General features: G+C 29.0%; 1 protein-coding gene across 1 annotated transcript in view; it reads left to right on the plus strand.

Annotated features, from left to right (window-relative positions):
• LOC134721574 (fatty acid 2-hydroxylase-like) overlaps nucleotides 1-19,866 on the plus strand; it is a 43,560-nt gene extending 23,694 nt beyond the window's left edge. Inside the window, exons 3-6 of the mRNA XM_063584672.1 lie at nucleotides 12,539-12,791; nucleotides 13,606-13,772; nucleotides 17,846-18,095; nucleotides 18,794-19,866. Of these exons, the coding sequence (XP_063440742.1) occupies nucleotides 12,539-12,791; nucleotides 13,606-13,772; nucleotides 17,846-18,095; nucleotides 18,794-18,852 (729 nt within the window). The 3' untranslated portion in view covers nucleotides 18,853-19,866. The remainder of the gene's footprint in view (nucleotides 1-12,538; nucleotides 12,792-13,605; nucleotides 13,773-17,845; nucleotides 18,096-18,793) is intronic.
• The last annotated feature ends 6,490 nt before the right edge of the window (nucleotides 19,867-26,356 follow it).

Consider the following 26,356-nt stretch of genomic DNA (forward strand, 5'->3'; position numbering starts at 1 on the left):
AAATTCATACTGATCAAATACAGGTATATAAAGTCTTAAATTCATACTGATCAAATACAGGTATATAAAGTCTTAAATTCACACTGATCAAATACAGGTATATAAAGTCTTAAATTCATACTGATCAAATACAGGTATATAAAGTCTTAAATTCACACTGATCAAATACAGGTATATACAGTCTTAAATTCACACTGATCAAATACAGGTATATAAAGTCTTAAATTCATACTGATCAAATACAGGTATATAAAGTCTTAAATTCATACTGATCAAATACAGGTATATACAGTCTTAAATTCACACTGATCAAATACAGGTATATACAGTCTTAAATTCATACTCATCAGATACAGGTATATACAGTCTTAAATTCATACTGATCAAATACAGGTATATACAGTCTTAAGTTCATACTGATCAAATACAGCTAGGTATATAAAGTCTTAAATTCATACTGATCAAATACAGGTATATAAAGTCTTCAATTCACACTGATCAAATACAGGTATGTAAAGTCTTAAATTCACACTGATCAAATACAGGTATATAAAGTCTTCAATTCACACTGATCAAATACAGGTATATATAGTCTTAAATTCACACTGATCAAATACAGGTATGTAAAGTCTTCAATTCATACTGATCAAATACAGGTATGTAAATTAAAGTCTTCAATTCACACTGATCAAATACAGGTATATATAGTCTTAAATTCACACTGATCAAATACAGGTATATATAGTCTTAAATTCACACTGATCAAATACAGGTATGTAAATTAAAGTCTTCAATTCACACTGATCAAATACAGGTATATACAGTCTTAAATTCATACTGATCAAATACAGGTATATACAGTCTTAAATTCATACTGATCAAATACAGGTATATAAAGTCTTAAATTCATACTGATCAAATACAGGTATATAAAGTCTTAAATTCACACTGATCAAATACAGGTATATACAGTCTTAAATTCACACTGATCAAATACAGGTATATAAAGTCTTAAATTCATACTGATCAAATACAGGTATATAAAGTCTTAAATTCACACTGATCAAATACAGGTATATACAGTCTTAAATTCACACTGATCAAATACAGGTATATAAAGTCTTAAATTCATACTGATCAAATACAGGTATATAAAGTCTTAAATTCATACTGATCAAATACAGGTATATACAGTCTTAAATTCACACTGATCAAATACAGGTATATACAGTCTTAAATTCATACTCATCAGATACAGGTATATACAGTCTTAAATTCATACTGATCAAATACAGGTATATACAGTCTTAAGTTCATACTGATCAAATACAGCTAGGTATATAAAGTCTTAAATTCATACTGATCAAATACAGGTATATAAAGCCTTAAATTCATACTGATCAAATACAGGTATATAAAGTCTTAAATTCATACTGATCAAATATAGGTATATACAGTCTTGATTCATGCTGATCAAATACAGGTATATACAGTCTTAAATTCATACTGATCAAATACAGGTATATAAAGTCTTAAATTCATACTGATCAAATACAGGTATATAAAGTCTTAAATTCATACTGATCAAATACAGATATATAAAGTCTTAAATTCATACTGATCAAATACAGGTATATATTAAAAGTCTTAAATTCATACTGATCAAATACAGATATATAAAGTCTTAAATTCATACTGATCAAATACAGGTCTATAAAGTCTTAAATTCATACTGATCAAATATAGGTATATACAGTCTTAATTCATGCTGATCAAATACAGGTATATAAAGTCTTAAATTCATACTGATCAAATACAGGTATATAAAGTCTTAAATTCATACTGATCAAATACAGGTATATACAGTCTTAATTCATGCTGATCAACTACAGGTATATATAGTCTTAAATTCATACTGATCAAATACAGGTATATGGACCATAACTTGCTATTGGGCTTGTTTCCTATAACTATAGAAAAGTGATAAAAATGTGTATTACTGTAAGAAAAGTCTTAACTACATTTAAAGAAGCCTTTATTTTTATCAACATACAAGTGTATGCTACTCTTCCCTAGAAAAAAAATTGAAATTAACAAATTTCAAAGATTATACGACCGTATTTTTGTGTTGTTTCTCGCGTTACTTTTCGCTTCCGAAGTGCATAACTCTGACTGATTTATAGATAATGGTCACCGGCAAATTCGTAACTTTTGCTTTCAAATAATAAAGAACATCGACCAATAAGAATAGTCAAAAGAAAATGCAGAGAATTATAAGAATTTCTGTAGCAGATGTAAGAACAGTGGCGTTTCTTTTGAGTCTGATTTCGTAACGCAAATTTTAGATGATGTAATCTGCTTTGTTGTAATAGAATTCTTTATAACAATATGCAAATATGAACTCTCGCGAGATGTACAAACAGGTAAATCAGAGAGGGTTTACATTCTAGTTCTGTTCTTCGTAATAATTAAGTTAGAAAATGTGGTTATCGTTATGCGTTGCATTTCACACGAAACTGAAGTCCAGTTATTTCCTTTTTTTCAATAAAAATTGTTTGTCTATTCATTTCCGGTCATACGTGAAACATGTGACTAACATGTGATCACGCCATTACGGCCGGATTTACGAAATACTAGGTCTAAACATTGTTTTTGTTTCCAACGGGATGTTAGCAAACATAATCTGTAGACTTGTTTCGTCTTGTTTAAAAGAGGAAAATACAATTTTCAAAGAGATTGCGCCGAGGGTCTATTATTTTTCCTATGTGCATAATGTTACATACGATCCTGTGTGAAAATAAATGCCCAATGACTTGACAAAATCGATTTCAGATTTGACAGACGTTAGAACACACTTCGTTTCCCGAATACAATGTAAAGAGTCCTTGGAAAACTCAATAGAAACAAGTTATCCTGTGTTAGGATGCTAACACAAAAGTCACCAAAACTGACCCCAAATCGTTTGTTCTGCGGTATCAATGATGCCAAATTACCTATGTGTAAAGTTTCATTAAATCGAATGGATTTTGATATTTTCACATTTTTCGCCGTTTCCATGGTTACGGCGGCCATTTTGGAAATTTTGAAGTCAAAAGTAATGTCCAAATATGGTAGGCAACATTTGTTTTAAGTTTCATCAATTTTGAAGCATTTTGAAATTTTTGGACATTTTTGCTGTTTCCATGGCAACGGCGGCCATTTTGAAAATTCCAAACTCAAAAGTTTAGTCTACATACATAAGGCAACATTTGCTATAAGTTTCAATAATTTTGAAGCATTTTGAAGTTTTTCATATTTTTGCTGTTTCCATGGTAACGGCGGCCATTTTGAATATTCCAAAGTCCAACCCCCATTGTAATGTGTTCCCTCCATAATTATATACAATCATGTACCATTTAATGACTCTAGAACTAATTTGACATTGATGTTCTGGAATGTTCCATAAAAATTCACCCCCCTAAAATTATGCCAAGGAGACCCCCTACTGAAATAAAATTAGTTCCAAGTTGAAGCTGACATGTGTCTCTAAATATTCATAAAAGAAAATATAATACCATCTACTCTATCTACAGCAGAAAATTGATGAAATGCAAAAAAAAATTGACCCCACCCATCTTTGAGCCCCCCTAATTATGCCAAGATGACACCCTGGTATCATGGACATTGGGTTCTGCAACCCCCATGATGCAGACCTATACCCAGAATAAATATCAAGTTTCCATCCCCTAATGCTTTAAAGAAAATGGTACGACAGTTTAAGGGGTCAGAAAGAGAAGAATAAGAATAATAATAATAAGAAACGATACAAAAACAATAAGTCGCCAAAAACTCCGTTTTGGTGACTTAATTACGTCTCTTATCATTGTACCAATGCTAGTTGGATTGGTTTTACTTCAACAGTAAATATTACTGGATATTTTAGGTGAATAAATATAATTTGATAAAAAATACATGTTAATATACCGTTACACTTGGAATGTACAAAGTTGGTATCTTGTCACAATTTTTAACTAATTTTTTTTATTCATGTTCTGCAAACACTTATCTGAAACGCAATAAACTTGTCAAAGGAGAAGTAAAATTTTACCATGCATGACTTGAAAGAAAGTACTTTATTGATTTAAGCCCACTAAAGTAGGTTAAAATGTGGAAACCATGTAGATGGTGTAGAGGTCACAAATATCACATGGTACCTATTTTAAAGATTTTAATTCCAAGTTAAAAGTTTTTTTCTTTACTGGATTTAAAGAATTTTACATTGCCACTGATTTGGAATAAATTGTATATTACTGGAATTTCAAAACCAAATATAAATACATTTTTTTGGCTTAAACATCAAGATACAACGATTATGGTATCCTGTATCAATGAAGAAAAAATGGAAATTTCTGAATAAATTGTACTAATTGTTTTCAAAACAAGCACATATTTAGGAGTTTTATAATACTCAGTTACATTAAAGATGGATTTTAAGAAAAAGTATACTGTTCAGATTATTTTAAGCAGATTTTGCAATAAAATAAAACTTAAAAAATGCTTTCAGTTTCTTATGGTTTCCTGTCACGTTTAAAAAACCCTTTAATTTAACATTGAAAATAGATTTTAAATATTAACATGAAGAAAGTAACACTAGAAATGGTGTTCATTTATGTCTTTTGAAATATATTGTGCAAAATAAAGAAAATAAAGATTGGTTTCCTGTTTGGTTTCCTGTCACGTAAACGGTGAATCAAAATGTATTATTTTTTTCTTGAAAAACTAAATTGTTCCATTAATACTATTCTCACACCAACACAACCCACAGAATAAAAGTTAAAGTTAAAGAACTTATAAAAAAGGATACCAAAAGAAACCAAAGGCCGAATACCAAATTATGGTCCATATACAGTCTTAAGTTCATACTGATCAAATATAGGTGTATACAGTCCTAATTCATGCTGATCAAATACAGGTATATATAGTCTTAAATTCATACTGATCAAATACAGGTATATATAGTCTTAAATTCATACTGATCAAATACAGGTATATAAAGTCTTAAATTCATACTGATCAAATACAGGTATATATAGTCTTAAATTCATACTGATCAAATACAGGTATATATAGTCTTAAATTCATACTGATCAAATTCAGGTATATAAAGTCTTAAATTCATACTGATCAAATTCAGGTATATAAAGTCTTAAATTCATACTGATCAAATACAGGTATATAAAGTCTTAAATTCAAACTGATCAAATACAGGTATATATAGTCTTAAATTCATACTGATCAAATACAGGTATGTACAGTCTTAAATTCATACTGATCAAATACAGGTATATATAGTCTTAAATTCAAACTGATCAAATACAGGTATATATAGTCTTAAATTCATACTGATCAAATACAGGTATATAAAGTCTTAAATTCATACTGATCAAATACAGGTATATAAAGTCTTAAATTCATACTGATCAAATACAGGTATATAAAGTCTTAAATTCATACTGATCAAATACAGGTATATAAAGTCTTAAATTCATACTGATCAAATACAGGTATATATAGTCTTAAATTCATACTGATCAAATACAGGTATATAAAGTCTTAAATTCAAACTGATCAAATACAGGTATGTAAAGTCTTAAATTCATACTGATCAAATACAGGTATATATAGTCTTAAATTCACACTGATCAAATACAGGTATTTACAGTCTTAAATTCATACTGATCAAATACAGGTATATAAAGTCTTCAATTCACACTGATCAAATACAGGTATGTAAAGTCTTAAATTCACACTGATCAAATACAGGTATATAAAGTCTTCAATTCACACTGATCAAATACAGGTATATATAGTCTTAAATTCACACTGATCAAATACAGGTATATAAAGTCTTAAATTCAAACTGATCAAATACAGGTATATATAGTCTTAAATTCATACTGATCAAATACAGGTATGTACAGTCTTAAATTCATACTGATCAAATACAGGTATATATAGTCTTAAATTCAAACTGATCAAATACAGGTATATATAGTCTTAAATTCATACTGATCAAATACAGGTATATAAAGTCTTAAATTCATACTGATCAAATTCAGGTATATAAAGTCTTAAATTCATACTGATCAAATACAGGTATATATAGTCTTAAATTCATACTGATCAAATACAGGTATATAAAGTCTTAAATTCATACTGATCAAATACAGGTATATATAGTCTTAAATTCACACTGATCAAATACAGGTATATAAAGTCTTAAATTCATACTGATCAAATTCAGGTATATAAAGCCTTAAATTCATACTGATCAAATACAGGTATATAAAGTCTTAAATTCATACTGACCAAATACAGGTATATATAGTCTTAAATTCATACTGATCAAATACAGGTATATATAGTCTTAAATTCATACTGATCAAATACAGGTATATAAAGTTAAATTCATACTGATCAAATACAGGTATATACAGTCTTAAATTCATACTGATCAAATACAGGTATATACAGTCTTAAATTCATACTGAACAAATACAGGTATATAAAGTCTTAAATTCATACTGATTAAATACAGGTATATAAAGTCTTAAATTCATACTGATTAAATACAGGTATATAAAGTCTTAAATTCATACTGATCAAATACAGGTATATAAAGTCTTAAATTCATACTGATCAAATACAGGTATATAAAGTCTTAAATATACAGGTATACACAGTCTGAAATTCATACTGATCAAATACAGGTATACACAGTCTTAAATTCATACTGATCAAATACAGGTATATAAAGTCTTAAATTCATACTGATCAAATACAGGTATATAAAGTCTTAAATTCATACTGATCAAATACAGGTATATAAAGTCTTAAATTCATACTGATCAAATACAGGTATATACAGTCTTAAATTCATACTGATTAAATACAGGTATATAAAGTCTTAAATTCATATTGATCAAATACAGGTATATAAAGTCTTAAATTCATACTGATCAAATACAGGTATATAAAGTCTTAAATTCATATGCTGATTAAATACAGGTACATAAAGTCTGAAATTCATACTGATCAAATACAGGTATATAAAGTCTTAAATTCATATTGATCAAATACAGGTATATAAAGTCTTAAATTCATACTGATCAAATACAGGTATATACAGTCTTAAATTCATACTGATTAAATACAGGTATATAAAGTCTTAAATTCATACTGATTAAATACAGGTATATAAAGTCTTAAATTCATACTGATCAAATACAGGTATATAAAGTATTAAATTCACACTGATCAAATACAGGTATATAAAGTCTTAAATTCATATTGATCAAATACAGGTATATAAAGTCTTAAATTCACACTGATCAAATACAGGTATATAAAGTCTTAAATTCATATTGATCAAATAAAAGCATACTGAGCAACTCCCAAGATCTTTAGTCTTAAATTTCTCAAGATCAAACTCATCATGTTCAGTCATCAAATACAGATATAAGTAGGAGTCTTTATAATTAGACATAATTTTTTTTTAAATGGTAGAAAAAATATGTTTTAGAATGGCTACAAAGAAATTTGTAGAATATTTGCCTTATATCTAACAAATTTATATCTCATATTTTAAGCAGATGGAGTTAATATCAATAAAAGGAGTAAAATTTGCTTAAACATTAGTTACAAATTATAAAAGCTTGCCAAAAACATCTGATACTTATGCAAGGCCAGCTTCCAGCCACTCTTATTTCAACAGCTTATTTTTTTTAGTTACCAGTTACATTTTAATGAAATTCTAGCTAATGATTTGGTTTTAAAACAAAATATCTAATATCTTATTGAATATATCATAATAGAAATTTTCAAATTATAAAATATTAATGATGCAATATCATTGATTTTAACCACATGTATAATACCATTTTAAGTTTGAAGAACAATACATCTCGCATCAATATATTTATTCACTTGAAATAAAATGCTTTATGTTTACCAAACAAATATAATATATATTTTACCTACCAACCTTTCAAAATCTCCATGGGAATTTTAAAAGTGCAATGAGACATTGTGCATCTCTTAAACATGTCTATTTAAAGTGTTTTAAATTTAATATCTACCATTTTAAATATGTATGTAAGTGCTTAAATGTAAGTTTAACTGCTTTTATGTCTGCTTTAAAATATTTAGTGTTTAAAATAGAGGACTGCCTCAGGATTTCAAGTGTCAGGTCAACACTTCTCATTGAAGAGCTCGGCCATATATTTTAAAAGTTTGGAAGTCTGCATGATACATAAGCGTGAACACCATAAATTTTAATCATTTGCACTAGTTACACATGTAACTTATGATAAGTCCCCATTCAAATGAATTGATTGTCAAGAAAAAAAGGAGTTCCAACCCCCAGCCCCCCCTTTCTGGATCTGCCACTGCCAATGCTTTGTACTTGTTCACATGTCCCAAGGCATTGGTCAGTGTCAGCTACTGTGGATTCATTATTATTCATTGGATACCAATTGTCGTGGTTTTCAAGGATACTAGGAAAACTAGGAATTTAAATGTTCAACAAAATGAAAATTTCTATAAAGTTGTATCTAGACTTTGACAGGACCACAAAATTACACGTCCACAAAAATGCAAGGTTTCTGCAAGCCACTAAAATTGGTACCTAAAAAAATAAATGAATCTACAATATTTCAATCTTTTTCTTGGCTCATTTATCAAATTTGAAATTTTAACAGAAAATACTCTGATTTCGCTGTAATCAACATTTCAAATTTAGGGTAGGAATAAAAAAGAGGATGAAGAGAAAATTAAAAAAGACAACAAATTATTTAGTGTCTATGTTTTTAAAATTAACAAATCAGTCATCCTTGTTGCTATTTATAGAAATAATAGTATCAGGTGTAACCGGTAAAATTGTATTTTTTATTGCTTTCCATCTGAATATTTAATCTATTTTAACAAATGTTTGAAGTTTTAGTTATGTTTAAAGTAGTTCAGATTGCATCTTCTTCTTTTTTCTAGTTGACCAACTTTCAGTCCATTAGTATTAAAATGTTCTTTGTACAATGTACTTGTAAAATTTTGATTTTGTGAAAAATAGATTTTTTATTGCTTATCAATTCTCTTTATTCAGATATTGAAGTTATAAATTTGGTATATAATATTGTTTAATGAATAGTTTCAATATACATATTACTTTTTATTCTGGTTCATAAATTTTGACTTGATTATAGTCATGGGATTTGCCAATATTTCACTAAATTGACAGATTCTATATTCTTCTCAGCTTATGGTCATCCTTTGGGATATTGTGCATAATCATTGTTTATTAAAAAAATAGAGTTGCTGAATGTGATATAAGTAATGTTTTAGTTAGTATATTTGGTACTCTATATACCAACATTTAAGTACAGCAATTTTTTCTCATAAAAAAATTATGTCAAGTCCAATTATTACTTGTGGCCAATGGTCATTGATTGATTGAAAAGGGTTGCTTTATTTTATTTCCTTTGCAATTACTTTTAAATCATTCAGCCATTTCCTTTCTTAAATAGTTACAATTTATTTTTAGAATGATAAAATGAAGATTAAAATTGACAGAATTATATCTTGAAAGGGTGTCATAATTATGATTTTAAGTTTTTGAGGCTTTTTTTTTTAACTCTCTTGCAGAAATCTTACAGTTAACTAGGTCAATTGTTATAGTAGATCGACATTGCTTTTGACATTAGACAGATTATTTTAGGAACTTAAGGGGGCTCGCGGGTCTATATCATTTTTTTAATTTAATATAGGATTTCTCTGTATTTTTCTATAAATTAACTGTATCTTATACCTAATGGAAAAATGAAATAAAAAAATGGGGTCACCGTGCATTTACGCTCACAAACTGCCTTCGAAAAAAGCATACATTTTTGTTAATGTCCTTTTTTTCTGTTGAACTAATAGGAGAAATATTGGTAATATCGAAATTAAAAAAGAACTAAATTACAGAAACTGGTTAAATTTTACAATTATTCAGTTTATGTACAACCTTTTCGAAAACAACAATAAAAAATATAGGTCACCGATGAGTTAAAAAAGATACTTCATTTTTAACCAAAAAAAATGGCATTTTGTACCAAAGGGAGATAATTTGGAGCTTTTTCAATGATATCTAAATTTTAAAAGTCACCTTGTACCAACATGTATTGATTTTTTTGAAAAATTCTTGTACCATAAGATAAAGTAACAACTATTAAAGGTAATTAATAAAATTTGTAAAGAAAAATGAATGTTTGATTTTTTTCTGAAAATTTTATACCCACGAGCCTCCTTAATGCTAATAAAAAATAGTTTCAGATGTCAAAGCAATCTAAAACTTGTCAATAGTATGCACTTTGCACACATGGTAAGCCTCATTTCATACCACTTTTGGAAAACTATTTATTTTAGCAATTTTATTTTCTGTAGTACAAAAAAAAATCACAAAATATTAAACTGAGAGGAAAATCAGATCGGAAAGTCCCTAATCATGGCAAAATCAAAAGATAAAACATATCAAAAACGTATGGACAACAAAAAGACACACATTTTTATCGTAGAGAATTTGTAAAAGTAGGACCTTTTCTTACTTAACTTCAATGTACATCAAGCAGTTTAAAAATCGCAAAATAAAATTGCAGCATAAGGGACCAGAATTTGCTTAATGCAAAATAAAGTATACATGTACTTGAAAATAAGTTGGTTTAGAGTGTTCTTGTTTTACATACTTTTAGAAAAAGATAAAACCAATGTAAAAGTCAAAAAATGTAATCTGTCAGGAAAGTTAAAATGACAAGACTGTTTTTACACCATGTATAAACACTTTAATATGATATATTTATAGGAAAAAAATCAATACTTAACTTCTTTAAATTTTATGCCATATGGCAACAACAGACACCATATAATTCTAAAGACTTAGGTATTATTTGATGTAGGATCAAAAACCAATTTTGGTAAATTTTTTATGATATACTAACATAAGTTAAATGTTATTTTATAGAGCACTTATCTCTAATGTTATTGACAGTAGATTTAAACACTCAGATCTGAGACTTGACAAAAGTAAAGATACATTGTAATAAATTATTAGTTGGATAGGGACATCAACCACCGCCCCAAATTTTTGGAATAGGAGTTTTATAATATTTTTTAGGAAGCATTGCTAACATCCCTCCCCTCACCCCACTCCTCCCCAAAAAAAAAAAAATATAAATAAATAAAATAAAACAAAGTGGATAATTTAATTCTAATGATTGTAGAAACAACACTTGGTGACAAATATTTTAAAATATTTGCCAAAAAAGGATATTTCTTATAAATCTTTAACTGTATAGAATAGATAGTCTATGAAAATCTCCCCTCCTTATTGTTAAGTAGTATACAGACAAAATTAAATAGAAACTTTTACTCATAGAATTTTAATGGATTTGTATACAAATAATTTATACTTGAATTCTCTCTTTATCGGACTGTGTGGTCTTACATAAAAACAAAAGCATTAGTAAGGTGAAATATCATGTTTCAATTTAAATTCATTCATTTAAATGATTACAAATTTTAAGTAATTTAAATTTAAAGCAAGTTCTATTAAGTTCATGTAAATTGTCATGTTGAAAAACACTTCAAGCCTACAATTTGATCAGGTGGTAAACAGATAATCATCCACAAAATTTTTGAAAGATGAGATGAAGAACATCAATGTTTTATTATGTTGTCATTTATCAGTTTTATTTAGTACCTGTTATATAAAAAAAAAAAGAAAAAAAAAGAGATGTGGTATGATTGCAAATGAAACAATTACCCAGTATCCAACATTAGTTTAAATAAAGTGGAAGTTTTATTGTAGGCAACATTATATGTCATTATAGCCTTCAACAATGAGAAAAACTCATATTGAATGGTTGGCTATAAAAGGCCCTGAGATGAAAAATATGAAATAATTTATTTAAGAAGCCATCAGCCATTTATAACAAAACAATTTACGAAAAAACAAAAATTACTGATTGTCTTATTAATCTCTGTTTATAACATTTGACTAAAACTTGTTTATTGGAAAATGCATTGTTCCACCTAAAGTTAAAAAGGGGCATAATGTTTTCGAGCATGTGTGTTAGGCTGTATTAATTTAGGTTAAAATTTGGATCATGGTAGTAGTGGTCACATCTTTTGAAACTTGGTACACAGAAATCATATTCATTTATAATAAGTAAACTATGTAATACATCTTTTCAGTTCAATTTGAATAAAGTTTGTTTACACTTTACTAAATCATACCGGGTACATGATTTATCAAAATATATTTTCCTTTCAAAATGTTATTAAAAAAGAATTCCAAATGCAGACAATTCATAAAACTTTTAACTTTATTTTCTAGTTTGAAATCTTGATGAAAATAACAAAGTTTTTGCTGCTTAAAGCAAAAGTAACATAAAAAAAATGTTGTCTATCACTTAGACCGGTATAATGTCAAAAACTAAAAAAACAGTTAGAATTTCTTTTCATTTTTCAGGATGGTCTCATTGATTGGTCGAAACCAATAGTCTGGCAGGTACCCAGTCTTGGTGACAAATACTTTGACTGGGTCCATGTTCCAGTAGATACCCACATGAGATTGTTCCAGTGGGATTTTGTAGAATATTTTTCCCAGTGTTCCTGGTATATAGTTCCTATATTCTGGCTTCCTGTCATGTTTATCTTAATGGGATTGTCCTATTATTCATTGGTGCAGAATCCAGTGGAATGGCCAGCTAATTCTTCCTATAGTAAGTATTGCTGTTTAGCGAGTTATTTTGGGGGATGAAAATTTTTGCTTTTTTTTGGGCGAATAGAACAAATGATCGTGGCACATGCAAAGGTATTGATGAAAAATTTGTTTCCGCCATTTACCCAATATACAATGAATATCCCATCATTTAAACCTGCGTTAATAACCTGCTATACGGTATATGCAAAGGTTAAGTTTATTTATTAACAAAAATAAACAATTCACAATATGTTCTTTAATAGGCTGTATGACGACCTATAGTTGTTAATTTCTATGTTGTTTGTCTCTAGTGGATATAAATAAGAAAATGTGGTAAAATTGCCAATGCGACAACTTTCAACAAAAACCAATTAACACAGAAATTAACAATTATAGGTCACCATACAGCTTCAACAATGAGCAAAGCCCATACCGCATTGTCAGCTATAAGAAGCTGGAAATTGGGAAATTGACAAATTGTAAAATATTTCAAAGGAGAAAACTAATGGCTATTTATGTACAAAAATATGAAACACATCAACAAATGACAACCACTGAATTACAGGCTCCTGACTTGGGACAGGCACATACATACAGAATATGGTGAAGTTAAACATGTTAGCAGGATCCCAAACCTCCCACTAATACCTGGGACAGTGGTGTAACAGTATAATATAAGAATGAACTTGTCTCATTCATATTGATTTATTCATACTGCATCCATCTTCTTATATAGAAATAGGAAAATGTGATATGAGTGCCAATGAGACTACTCTCCATCCATGTAACACAATGTATAAAAGTAAACAATTATATCTCTATTTATTTTGTAGGTATAACAATAAATGGTTGGAATGCTTCCTTATTATATTTACTTGGCTTGATGTTCTGGACTCTGGAGGAGTATATCATTCACCGCTGGTTATTTCACATGAAGCCCCCAGCAGGCTATCCATCTCTCATATTAGTACATTTTCTGTTACACGGTCAACATCATAAGGTAAAACAAAGATATAGTGTAGATGTTCATATACTGTGAATTCATCAATATTTGTGGGATACCAATTTTTGTGGTTTTCGTTGATACAGGAGAACCAGAAATATAAATGGTCAACGAAATACAATTTTTCTGCAGAAATGTATGCTCACTTTGCACAAATTACAAAATAAGATATCCACAAAAATAAAAAGTTTTTCGCAATCCAGGAAAATTGGTATTCACAAAAACAAATGAATCCACATTATTATTGTAAAAAATGCCATAGGGTTATAATCCCAATAATTGACAAACTCATATATTGAATACTTTAATATGCATTAAACAGGAATTTTCTCAATATAGCAATTTTCAAAAAATGCATTTTAGTCTAAAATGACAAACCCGCAATAATAAATGCACGCAATAATTTCTGAATTTACGGTACAAGGCATTGTTCCCCTTTATTGCCATGATAAAGACAAGAGGTGTGAAAGTGAGGTTAAACACGAACAATCAATTACCGGTAATCAATCAATCAATCAACTGCAGTATTTTCAAATAGCATCACAACTTTTAAATAGCTGTGATAAGCATGGCACCCAAGGCTGTTTTAAGACGGGTAGGATGCACCAGGCCCCTGTGATAACCTAAAATAATTGCAGCCAATTATGTTTTAAGAGGGGTAGGATGCACCAGGCCCCTGTGATAACCTAAAATAATTGCAGCCAATTATGTTTTAAGAGGGGTAGGATGCACCAGGCCCCTGTGAAAGAGGGGTACAATGCTGCATCAGACCCCCTGTTATGGAGCTACATAGACTTTTTTCATGTCCTACTTAAGTTTACTCAGTGGCTCATAGTACTAGGATGCTGAAAGACCTGCATGAGAACTCTGCAAGTTAATATATACCGGTACATATGCTAAGTTCTTACATATGCAAATAGATATTAGAAGATGTTGTATGATTGCCAATGAGACAACTCTCTATCCAAGTCACAATTTATAAAAGTAAGGTCTTCAACACTGAGCCTTGGGTCACACAGAACAGCAAGCTGTAAAAAGCCCCAAAAATTACTAGCGCAAAGCCATTCAAACAAGAAAAACAACTGTCTAATCTATATTCCGGAAGTTACTTTAAATAGTAACCAAACTTTTTGATTTTTCAATTTTTGAAATAGAACTTAGTTATTTTGTGATTGTGAATTTGAAATTTATTTGATTTTGATATCTTTGTTGATATTGTATCATGGAGTCTAAAGACTATTTGAAAAATTGCTGTTAAAAAGTTTATTTCTACTTTGGTGGTTGATTCAAACTTAAATTTTACCCTACGTAATGATTGTTATCAAATAAAGATTAGTAATTTCTGGTATGTTTTTATTAAAGATTAGCCTTTTGATCTTATTATATTTTGGAAGAGGGTGACACACTTTTCTTATTGTAAAATTCATCACACAAATTGTAAATTAACATTACTTATTCTTCAGATTGTTGTGTCAGGGTCATTTTCAACACCTGTTTACTAATTTAAATGCATGAAATTCATATCATGGCTACAATTATGTCATGGTGATTTGCATTTTAAAGTCATAAGAAACCTCAAATTAAAAAAAATAATGCATAAGTTTTTTTATAACAATGGATAGTTTTCATTATAAAACTTATACATGTATACATATACTTTTTTCTGAAGATTTTTTTTTATTTTGTACATATTAAGAAGAAGTTTACTTTATTTTAATTGCTGCCTTCCTTCCAGGAATCAATTCCCCGACATGTTTTCCGTAAGCAAAGTGACCTACGTGTGACCCATCTCGTAAAAATCTGGTGATCCCAATACACATGGATGTCCTTAAAGTAAACAATTATCTGATTGTACATGTTAAACATGTGCTCAATGTTCATGCTTTTTAGTTGATTTGTTGACAAACAGGTGACAATCTTTAAACTTCAGCTTCAAATCATGACAACACTGACCGATTGAAAAAATAAATGACTATGATACGAAATTTATGCGAAATAAATGATAAATTTGTGCACAGAAGACTAAGTTTATGATGTATGTATGCATTGGTTCAAGAATTGGAATAATATTATTTTTCACTCGTTTATTATGACTTTAAAGTAAAAAATATATATTTTAAGATATTATTAGTATAGTACATGTACTGAAGTTAATTTTTTTTTTTTTTAAGTGTGACAATTATGTCATAGTGTTTTGCGTTTTAAAGTAAAAATTATTTTAAGATATTATGAATAAGTACTAAATATCTTTTTTAGAAAGTGTCTGTATACTTACAAAAATACATAAAATTCAAAACATGATGTGACAATTATGTCTTGTGTTTTAAAGTAAAATCTATTTTAAGATATTATTAATTAGTACTCAAGTATTTTTATGAAGTGTATTTCATTATAAGGCCAATGACATGGCTATATATGATATATATATATAGTCACAGACATGACTATAAATATAATCCAAAAGATGGCTATATATTTAATCCCAGAAAATGTGTTAATGAGATCAGAACGAAAATAAACAAGTGACAACATTGGCAGCTGATGTTAATGGCTATAAGATGTTTTGATACCATTTCTTTTCACATTGCTTTGTTTATAATTTGGTTTGATAATTTCTATTTATAGTGTTTCTTTGTTTTTATTTTGGTTTGATAATTTCTATTTATAGTGTTTCTTTGTTTTAATTATGGGTTGATAATTTATATTTATAGTATTTCTTTGTTTTTATTTTGGGTTTTTATTTTCTGTTTATAGTTTTGCTTTGTTTTTATTTTGGGTTCATATTTTCTATTTAAAGTTATCTTAATGCCAAACTGTTAAATTATTTTAATTTTGGTCTGATAATTTTCTCAATAAGTTGTTGCTTTGTGTTATTTTGGGTTGATATTTTCTATTTTTAAAAGTTTTAATTTCATATAAAGATGCCAAACTGTTAAGTTGGTGGCTAACAACAGTTTATGTAATAAATTTCTGACCTTGCATAATCTTTAACCAAACCTTGGACAAGCTCAGTTTTGTTAGTTAGTACTTTTTTATTTATTTTTATCCCCCTCTTGGTTGCATTAGTGGGAATGAAGGAATCCATGTCCAATTGTTATGTCTGTCACACTCAAATACCAAATTAATTTAAACATTATGATTTAACTGGTTTTAGGAAACTAAGTACACATGTTCTCTAAGATATGATCTTTTCAATTTTAATGTCAAATTAGAGTTTTTAGCTGAATTACACAGCCCACTGAACATATAAAAGCGATAATGTATGTGGGCATCTGTGATATTGTTCTACCGACACATTCTTGTTTGACACATTTGTCAAAATGATATTATATGGGCAATTATAGGTCAAAAACAGCCATCAACAATGAGTAAAACCCATACTGCATACCAGTTGTTAGCTTTAAATGACCAGAAATGACAAATGTAAAATAATTCAAACAAAAAAGCTAACGGCTTAGTTTATATACTGATATATAGACTACTTATATGACACATTCCCCATTTCCTTTCTCAATTTTTTTACTTATATAACTATGTGGAATTCTTATAGTGTTTGATTCATGATTTTTTAAATCTTAAAAACTGTAATAGAAACTCAGATAGACTAAACAAGATTTTGGTTCACAAAGAATCTATACAACCCATATAGTTCAATAATGCACCAAAGCCTTTGGTTTACCTTAGTTTTTAGAAGTCGTTCACATACATTATGATGTTGGAGAGAACAATTCATATTTAACACATAAACTTATCCCCTTAGCAAAAATCAGAAAAAATGAAAAAGAGTTTAGAAATGATTATATTTACTAAAAATTCAATCTTTCAACATATGTTTTTCAGACACCTATGGATAGTAAAAGACTAGTTTTCCCTCCTATACCAGCCATAGGCCTGGTTATCAGAATTGAGAAATGATTATATACCAAAAATAAAATCTTTGAACATTGTTTTTCCAGACACCTATGGATAGTAAAAGACTAGTTTTCCCTCTTATTCCAGCAATAGGCCTGGTTATCAGAGTTTAGAAATGATTATGTACCAAAAATAAAATCTTTTCCATTGTTTTTCAGACACCTATGGATAGTAAAAGACTAGTTTTCCCTCCTATTCCAGCCATAGGCCTGGGGATGGTTATGTACTCTTTATATTGTATGTTTATGCCATCGTCAGCAGCACTTATGATGTTCGCCGGGTCCATTGGTGGTTACCTGGCATATGATATGATCCATTACTACCTTCATCATGGTGTGCCATCAACTACATATTTTAAATCACTTAAAAGATACCATGTCAGACATCATTTTGAAAACCAGCAAAAAGGTAAGATAAATACATATAGAATGTACCTACACATTGTTTCAAAATTTTAATTAATTTGAGTAACAAGATATAGCAAAATGTGGTGTGAGGGCCAATGAGACAGCTCTCCATTCAAATAACATTTTTTTTTAAAAGTAAACCATTATAGGTCAATGTACAGCCTTTGACACAGAGCCTTGGCTCACACCGAACAACAAGCTATAAAGGGCCCCAAAATTACTAGTGTAAAAGTAAAACCAACAGCATGTTTAAGAAAAAGATAGAACAATAGGCTTTGGGAAATCATTTCTTTCTTCTTCTATGTCAAGAAAAAAAACATCATGTTTTGAGACAGTTTATACTGGTCTTTTCTCTTTGTATCATAACTCCGATTCAAACATGTAATTATTAATTCTATAAATAAAGTATAATATTATATTAATTCTCTAGAAATAGAATATCATAATAACATATTTATGTTTGCAGTAAGTCATGATACATGTATGTAACATTTCTTTTTCACCAATGATTAATTTTATAAAGTTTTCATATGCTCATATGACTTTGCTCATTGTTGAAGGCCGTACGGTGACCTATAGTTGTTAATGTCTGTGTCATTTTGGTCTTTTGTGGATAGTTGTCTCATTGGCAATCATACCACATCTTCTTTTTTATATTATATTTAAAAATGTTTTTTACTCCCACTTTTCATATTGCAGGTTTTGGAATTTCCTCTAAGATGTGGGATTATCCATTCCATACCCTGATTGAGGGGTAAACTTGTGGCCTTACAGACTTATTATGCTGGAATGTGTATGGTTCCATCTTTACACAGACATAACTAGAATTTCCAAAAAGACAGATCTGCTTCTAAACGGGCATTATCTACCTGTATAAAAACAACATATTTGGTTTGTAAAGGGCTATTTCATACCTGTGTAAAGACAAACACTCTGCTGAATTAATACCTGTGTAGAGCAATCACCTCTAGATAGTGGATCTTTTCTTCCTACTACAACCGTGACAGCAGAATCTGACTCTAATGTTATTAGTTGTGTTCTACCGCTAAGAATCTGGCCCCCTGTTTCAAAAAAAGGGTACAACTATGATTTATTGTCCTATATCTGGCCCTCAATTTATAAATTCAAATTTTTGGAGATGACATTACTTACTGGTAGTTGAAAAACTTAACTTGTGTCTGATCCATATGTTCTTTTGAACAATTTAAAATGTTTAAGCTACATTCAAATGTTGGCATTGAAGTTTACTAAAATGACAATAAATTATAGTTGGCCATTTTTTATAAAACAGGAGACTGGTTCATTTTTACAAAAGTTAAATTCCTTAAGGATAGTGATGTATTAATGTCTTTGATGAGTTATCTTTCTTCCATCCGCTTGTACAAAAATATAATATAATCAGTCTGCTTATAATTTTTATACTTGTGTCATTTGCACATAGTTTTATTAAGCCAAAGTTTTTGTTTTGTATTCGTTTTGTTTTGTAATTGGTTTTGTTCAAGTATTTGAAAACATTAATTCAATTTTCCAAAACAAACTGTTTTCTAGGCTTTTAATTTGCTACTGTACAAGTTTCAAGGGATGCATCTATGCTTGGACATTTTTCTGTTGGATTTGAAAAAAGGCAATAGAAATTTTTGATTGAAATTGCTCCTAATGTGTCTTATATAAAAAAGAGTTATTGATAAAAAAAAAAGAGTTTGCAATTAATTTTCATTTCATGAATTCATTGGTTGCATAGAAACAGTTTAATCGATTTTCCTCTTAGTTCAGTATTTTTGTGATTTTACTTATTAATGTCACCATTTCTAAAAAACTTAAAAGATAGAGCAAATAAAGTTTCTTTTTAATGTTTACTCCCCGCATAAGTTATTCATTACTTTCTGACCTTTTAAGTACGTCTTTTTTTTGGTATATTTTAGATTAAATTTAGGTATAGTGCTTTACATATTCTCATAGATTTATATAATAGAACATTCTTTTTGAAAGTAGTATTTCCATTTTCATGGGTTTATAATTTAGATTCGTTGTGTTTATAAGCTAAAAAAAATAGGAATCTCCGAATTACTTTTTATATCAATATCTGTACCTGAAAACTGAACATAGTGCTACAAAACACAGCAGAGTGCCACAACTACTTTTAAAAATATTTTTGTAGGTTTAAATTTTGAAATAATTTATTAAAATATCATGGTATTCTGAGTGTTGTTGGTATCTTTATTCACACCATGTTTTGTTATAGGTTTCTGCATTATATTACCTTCGCTGTGTTCATTTGTTTTTGTTTTTAGGCCTTATATATAAGGGTCACTGATGAGTCTTTTGTAGACAAAACACACATCTGGCATTTTAAATTAAGCCCCCGTATCTTTGATGAACCAGTACAATATAGTGTATATTGATAAATGAAAAATTCGTACTAGAAAAAAATAGCAAAAATAAGATAAATACCTAAAATTTCCTGATATAAAGTAACAAGAGAATCTTCTGTTAATCAAGTTCTAAAAATTGAATGATTATAGCCCATGAAACTTTTTAAATGTGTTTATTTTATAGTATTTTTTTTTATATTTTTGTCAGTCATATCTGAACTGTTTATTTATCTGATGTAAGTTTGTTGTCAAAACAATATTCTGTTGCCATAGTGATGTTATTTATAAATTGGTTGTGTTGTTGAAAAAACTATTATCATGTTATTCCACCCTTAGACCTCATATATTTCCCTTTAGTGTATATAAATGATATTGTATATTTTGTTGATTTTATTTTTATGTATAATAAGTAATAAAATATTCTTATTTTGTATAATGATGAAAAAGAAATATCATATAGTTATTCATGACTCAAAATGGTAACACATTGTGACTGGACACTGCAAAACCTGAAGCAAATGAAAAGTGCATTTATTGCCGTCTTCAGGTTAAGACACAGAGAGGGCTTCAACATAGAGCTATAGTTTTTTACCTCACTGCAAGGTGGAGATAACTAGCAGCTCAAGTTTGAGCCTTATGGAAGTACACCACTAATTCAGGGTCCCATTGCTTTCTATGTTAAATTCCTCCGTTTCATGCAGGCACACCTCTTTTGTTTTAAGTTTAGATAAAGTGGCAATCATTGCATGTCAAAGCAACACTTTATGGTGTCTTGTACTGAAAAAATCAACATACATTTAATAGCATATAAGAAAGAACTGGTCCCTGGAACTTTGGATGTACCAAAACAGGTACTTCAGATCTGACAAACAGACAAAATGTGCCCTTTTTTTTAAATTTGGTGCAGTTATTAAAAGTCCAAAAGTGTTCCACAATGATCACCGGTCCTTCAGCTTTCATTTGTTACCAAAAATACCTAAATATTCTACATATTTTGAAAGTTACATTCGTGCGTAGGAACTATTATGTGTTAAATATGTACTACTTTCTGGTATGTGCTTTCTGGCCGGGCCTGAATTAGTGGTGTTACACCTTATTTTGTGCTTAATGTTAAATGATTCTTCATCTATGTTAAAAATATTTCCTAGATTTTAGTAAGGAGAAATAATGTGGATAAATTCTAAAGCAAGTTAATTTACTAAGTATGATATTATTTTCTTTTCCTCTGAATTTTTCTTTGAATTAAGTCACTCATACTATTTTTACAAATATTTCAATTTGTTAAAGCTAGCTAATACAGCATTTAGTGCACAATTAGAAAAAAATAAAAATTAAGGGGAACCATGTTAAATTCTACAAATCTGATGCTCATCCATATGAAAGAGTAATTATTTAACAAAAAAATAACAACATTTTTTAGCATTTAGAATTTTTATGGCCTTCTAAAAACTAGTTGTGCAATAGGAAATACATTTTGTTTTGATTTGTTTAGCTTTTGTATATGTGTTGGTTTTTTTTATCTGTTTATGTTCTTAAGAGTAGTTGTTTTCTGTTTTTTTGATACTGCAAATGAAGAAATCCATATTAAAATATTAGACAGATTTTTTTTGTTTTTCACATATGAACTTGCTATATATAGTGTAAATAGATTGCCTCTACAAAAATGATATAGATAATAAAGTCCTGATTTTATCAAAACATTAGGACATTGATTTCATTCATAACCTGATTTAAAATATGATTAGATTGATAAAAAATAATTGAGAAATCATGCTTGCACCATTAATCAGAATAAATAAATTAATATAAAAGCATATATCATGTACTCTCCTTTTCTGGTTCGTATTATTGTATGTTGAACACAAGACTAGCACTTTAAATTATACTACTGTGGATTCATTTATTTTTGTGGGAAATAATTTTCGTGGATTGCAGAAAAATTGCATTTTTGTTAATTTTGTATTTTGTGGTTTTGCCAATCTCTATATACAAAGCTTTTTGAAAATATGTTATTTGTTAAACATTTGAATTCATGGTTAACCTGTACCCACGAATTCCACGCAAATTGGTATCCAAAGAATAATAATGAATCCACAGTATACCCATTATTCTGAAATTAAAGAAAATGTACTAATATGTTTGAAATAGCCTACATTCTATAGTGCTGTGTAGTTATTAATTGTGATGTATACTTAACTCAGGTTTTGTATTTATTGTTGACCTTTGACCTTTGTTGTAATCTTTGACCTATCAAATGGCTGTTGTTTATATTGTAAACCAAAATTTTTTTTTATCTGTTAAGTTTCTTCATATTGTTACGCTTTTCATAAATAAATAGCCATGCTTAAATTATCATTAATGACTGCAATAGTGTATTGTTAAATATAGAGTTGTTTAACCTTTAAAGGTCGTTGGAAGATTCTTCTGTTTCACGGACTAGTATGTAACATTCAAAAGTGTGCAATATGTTAGATTCTTCTTTTCTGAAATTTTTATTGTTAAATCTTTATTTGTTTTGAAAATTAGTAAGAATTTTTAACAATTAATATTTATAGTATAACCACGTTTTATACTCGATAAATTTTTAAATTAGGTGCAATTACATAACAATAATACTAAATTAAAAAGTAAATATTGATGATAAAGACAAACATTTTAATTTGAATTTAAATAAATGCCCCTTTGTCATAAAAATAAATTGAATAGTGCATTATTAAGGAACAGTAAGGTAAACATGGTATCAGTGTAATTACTTCAAAATAAGGGCGATATCTTTTTGCGCCAAAAAGAAACTCATTTGCGCCACAACTTAATTGCACCAATACCTCTTTTGCGCCACCTTATTTTCAAAACTATAGGTATCATTTGCACCAATAAAATAATCATTTAATTGCGCCAATTTTATTTATTTTTGAGGTTGAGCCGGATGCAGTTTTCTTCTTTCTCTATATATACTGACGCACAAATCTTATAAACAGTTAAATCTTTCTTTTCTGAATGTTCTTCAATTTGGAAGAGCTCTGAATTTATTAATTTTGAAGGTCGCTCTGACAACATATCGGTTGCTTTTCTTTTGCATTGTTTTATGAATATGATCTAATTCTCCATTCAAAATAATTGTACACGATTCATCTGTGAATAGCCTAGCACGACTTAACTGTACATCTCTACCTTTATATCTTTAGTTTTCTTTACAATTGCCTGACGGAATTTGTGTTCTTCAACATGATGACCGGTTTTCATCTATCAGACTTTATTTTCTTGAATAGTATATCAGACATCTTGACTCGTGAAAAAATATTCTATTACTAAACAATTTATATTTCGGTGAGTTTTCTTAAATTTGATGATCGAGTGTATAGTTAAATCTGAAGTGGAAAAGTTAATTATAGTACATGTATGATATAAGTAAAAAATATTTACAGGTAAATGTGGCGCAATTTCATTTTATTTATTGGCGCAATTAATACCATCAAAATAAAAGAGAGTGGCGCAATTAATACCTTTTCAAAAAGGCAATTGGCGCAAATTGATTCTGCCCAAAATAAGATAGAAGACATCTTACCAAATCACAGGTTTATATCAATTAAAAGCATACCTGTCAACTTTTCAAAATGCCCATTGGGGTTTTGTGTGCAAGATGGCTGTCATAGTCCTAAAAAAGATTCTAGGGGCCTTCAAATACATTTTAATGTTGTTTTTTGGCTTCTTCATACTAATATAAGTCGAAAGTCATTGAGAAATTAATTGTTTTGTTAAAAATTGTGGACAAAATTGCTCTTTCAATATTCAATTTTGGAGCCTCCATGGGGGAAATCCCCTGCAAATAGTGACAGTTGGCAGGTATGTAAAAGTTACCAGCCTTTGTGATAAATACCTGTCAAAGGATGAAAATATATTCCATTCTTTTATTGTTAAAAGTAATTGTTTAAATGTTGACATGTGCTTCATATAAATATAGTTTTTATATCACATGTGTTTCGTTAATCTTGGTGATATCTATTGCTGCTAGTAACACATTTTTTTCTCTGGAGTAGTGGAATAATTAAAAAGACTTCAATTGTTGCTGTTGCCTTGTGGTCATAAAGTTTTTGAGCCCAATACACCTTATCGCTATTTAGTCCATTCCTGGAAAAACAGTCATTTATACAACTTCCTGTTTAGGTCACGCGGGCCGAAAATGGAGGTCATCAGCAGTGAGCTGAGGGAGGAAAAACTTTAGAAAGTGATGATCAAGAAACTTTGATAAAGTATGATCCACTTTTTTCGAAATTAAAATTGAAGTAAAAAAACATTTTGTTTGAAGTATTTGCGGTAGTTTAAACAGATCTCATTAAAAAGTATCATGCACGGTGAATAGTTTAAACAGGGACCCAGATAGCTTCAACTGGATGAAAAAGTTGTGTAATTTTAGAACTTATCCGGAATGGAATAAATAGCGATTAGGTGTATTATTGTACCAAGACTCAGAAATCAACCAAAATACAGGATTTGGGTTTTCTGAGGCACTTAATTTTATTGGCAGACGGTCCTGATGTACTGGATCCCTGTCATGCAAATTTACTGTTTTAATGAATAATGAAATGATTAGAATAAATTGAAGATATTACAGTGTAAATGCATCGCTATCGTCTCTTCCTTTCTGGTTTATCTTCCTTTGAAGTTATTTATAGATATATCCATATGAAATGAAAGTAGTGTTATCATGACACTTTTGTTAAGTTCTTCCTTGAGGACCATCACTTTAAAGTTATTTGTCTTGGTCTTAAATTATTATTTTTATGGTACCTAAATATGCCTTTATTTTCCAAAGGTTGTATTATTTTTATTGAGAATTTTCATCTTAAATTTTTTGTAAGAACTTGCTGGTTACCGTCCTTATTTTGATAAAAGAATAAATAGTTTTATAAGTAAGTGCCATTTCTAAATAGACGAGTTGATGTGTTTTAAAGTAAGACTAAACTTCAATTGATTAGATATCCTCTTTTTGCAGGAGAAGAGAACACTAAATAAATTAAATGATGTGCTATTTTATGTTTGGTCTAAAAGAGAGATACAACCATCCTAATTCTGTTTAAGTTAATTTTTTAGCAATTGTGCTGAACTTATTTGAAGATCTTGTTGTATAAAAAAAAAGTACAAGGATTTAAAAGTTAATAAAACATTTCTGTACATTTGGTAGGTGTTGAATTTCAAATATTAAAGGAAGAATAAACAAAGGTTGCATTCTATATTTCTTTATCAAATGTTTTATAAGGCAGGGAACAGCTGGTATAATACCTAGTGTTAACAATTTAATCATGAACTATATAGGCAGCAGTTCTATTTATAAATGGTTTGCTATGCTTTGTAAATATTGGTATTTTTATAACTTATTTGCTGCTATGTGCTGTGTATGTGTGAAAAACAGTGGGTAAAAATAGTGTTATGTTGCAAATATTTATATGTATATTGTTATTGTATAGGAGTATATATTTATTTATGTAATATTATGAAAGATATTTGGCTGAATTTAGAAAGATTTATGATTGACCTTTGTGAGATTCATTCAAGGTCAATATTAATTTTTAAACTGTTTTTTTTTATCCAAATCTGGTTATTGATTTAAGATATTTGATATTAATCAGATTATTGATTTGGGAATAGCCTTGTCCCCTCAGTTGATTCAAAATTGTTCAACTTATGCTTTTCAAACTTCAAAATGTTATAACTGATGACTAAAAAGAGGTCTAACTTGGACTATTTTCACTGTTGAGGTTCAGAAGTTAAGGTCCTTGTTTGATTTTGAAATCACCTTTGACTCTATTCTGTGCAATAACTTGTTAACTACTAAAAACATGCTTTTCATATTTTAATATGTTGATACTGATGACCGACTTGAGGTCGGCAA

This window comes from Mytilus trossulus, chromosome 6 (genome assembly GCF_036588685.1).
Source record: "Mytilus trossulus isolate FHL-02 chromosome 6, PNRI_Mtr1.1.1.hap1, whole genome shotgun sequence".
NCBI lineage: Eukaryota > Metazoa > Mollusca > Bivalvia > Mytilida > Mytilidae > Mytilus > Mytilus trossulus.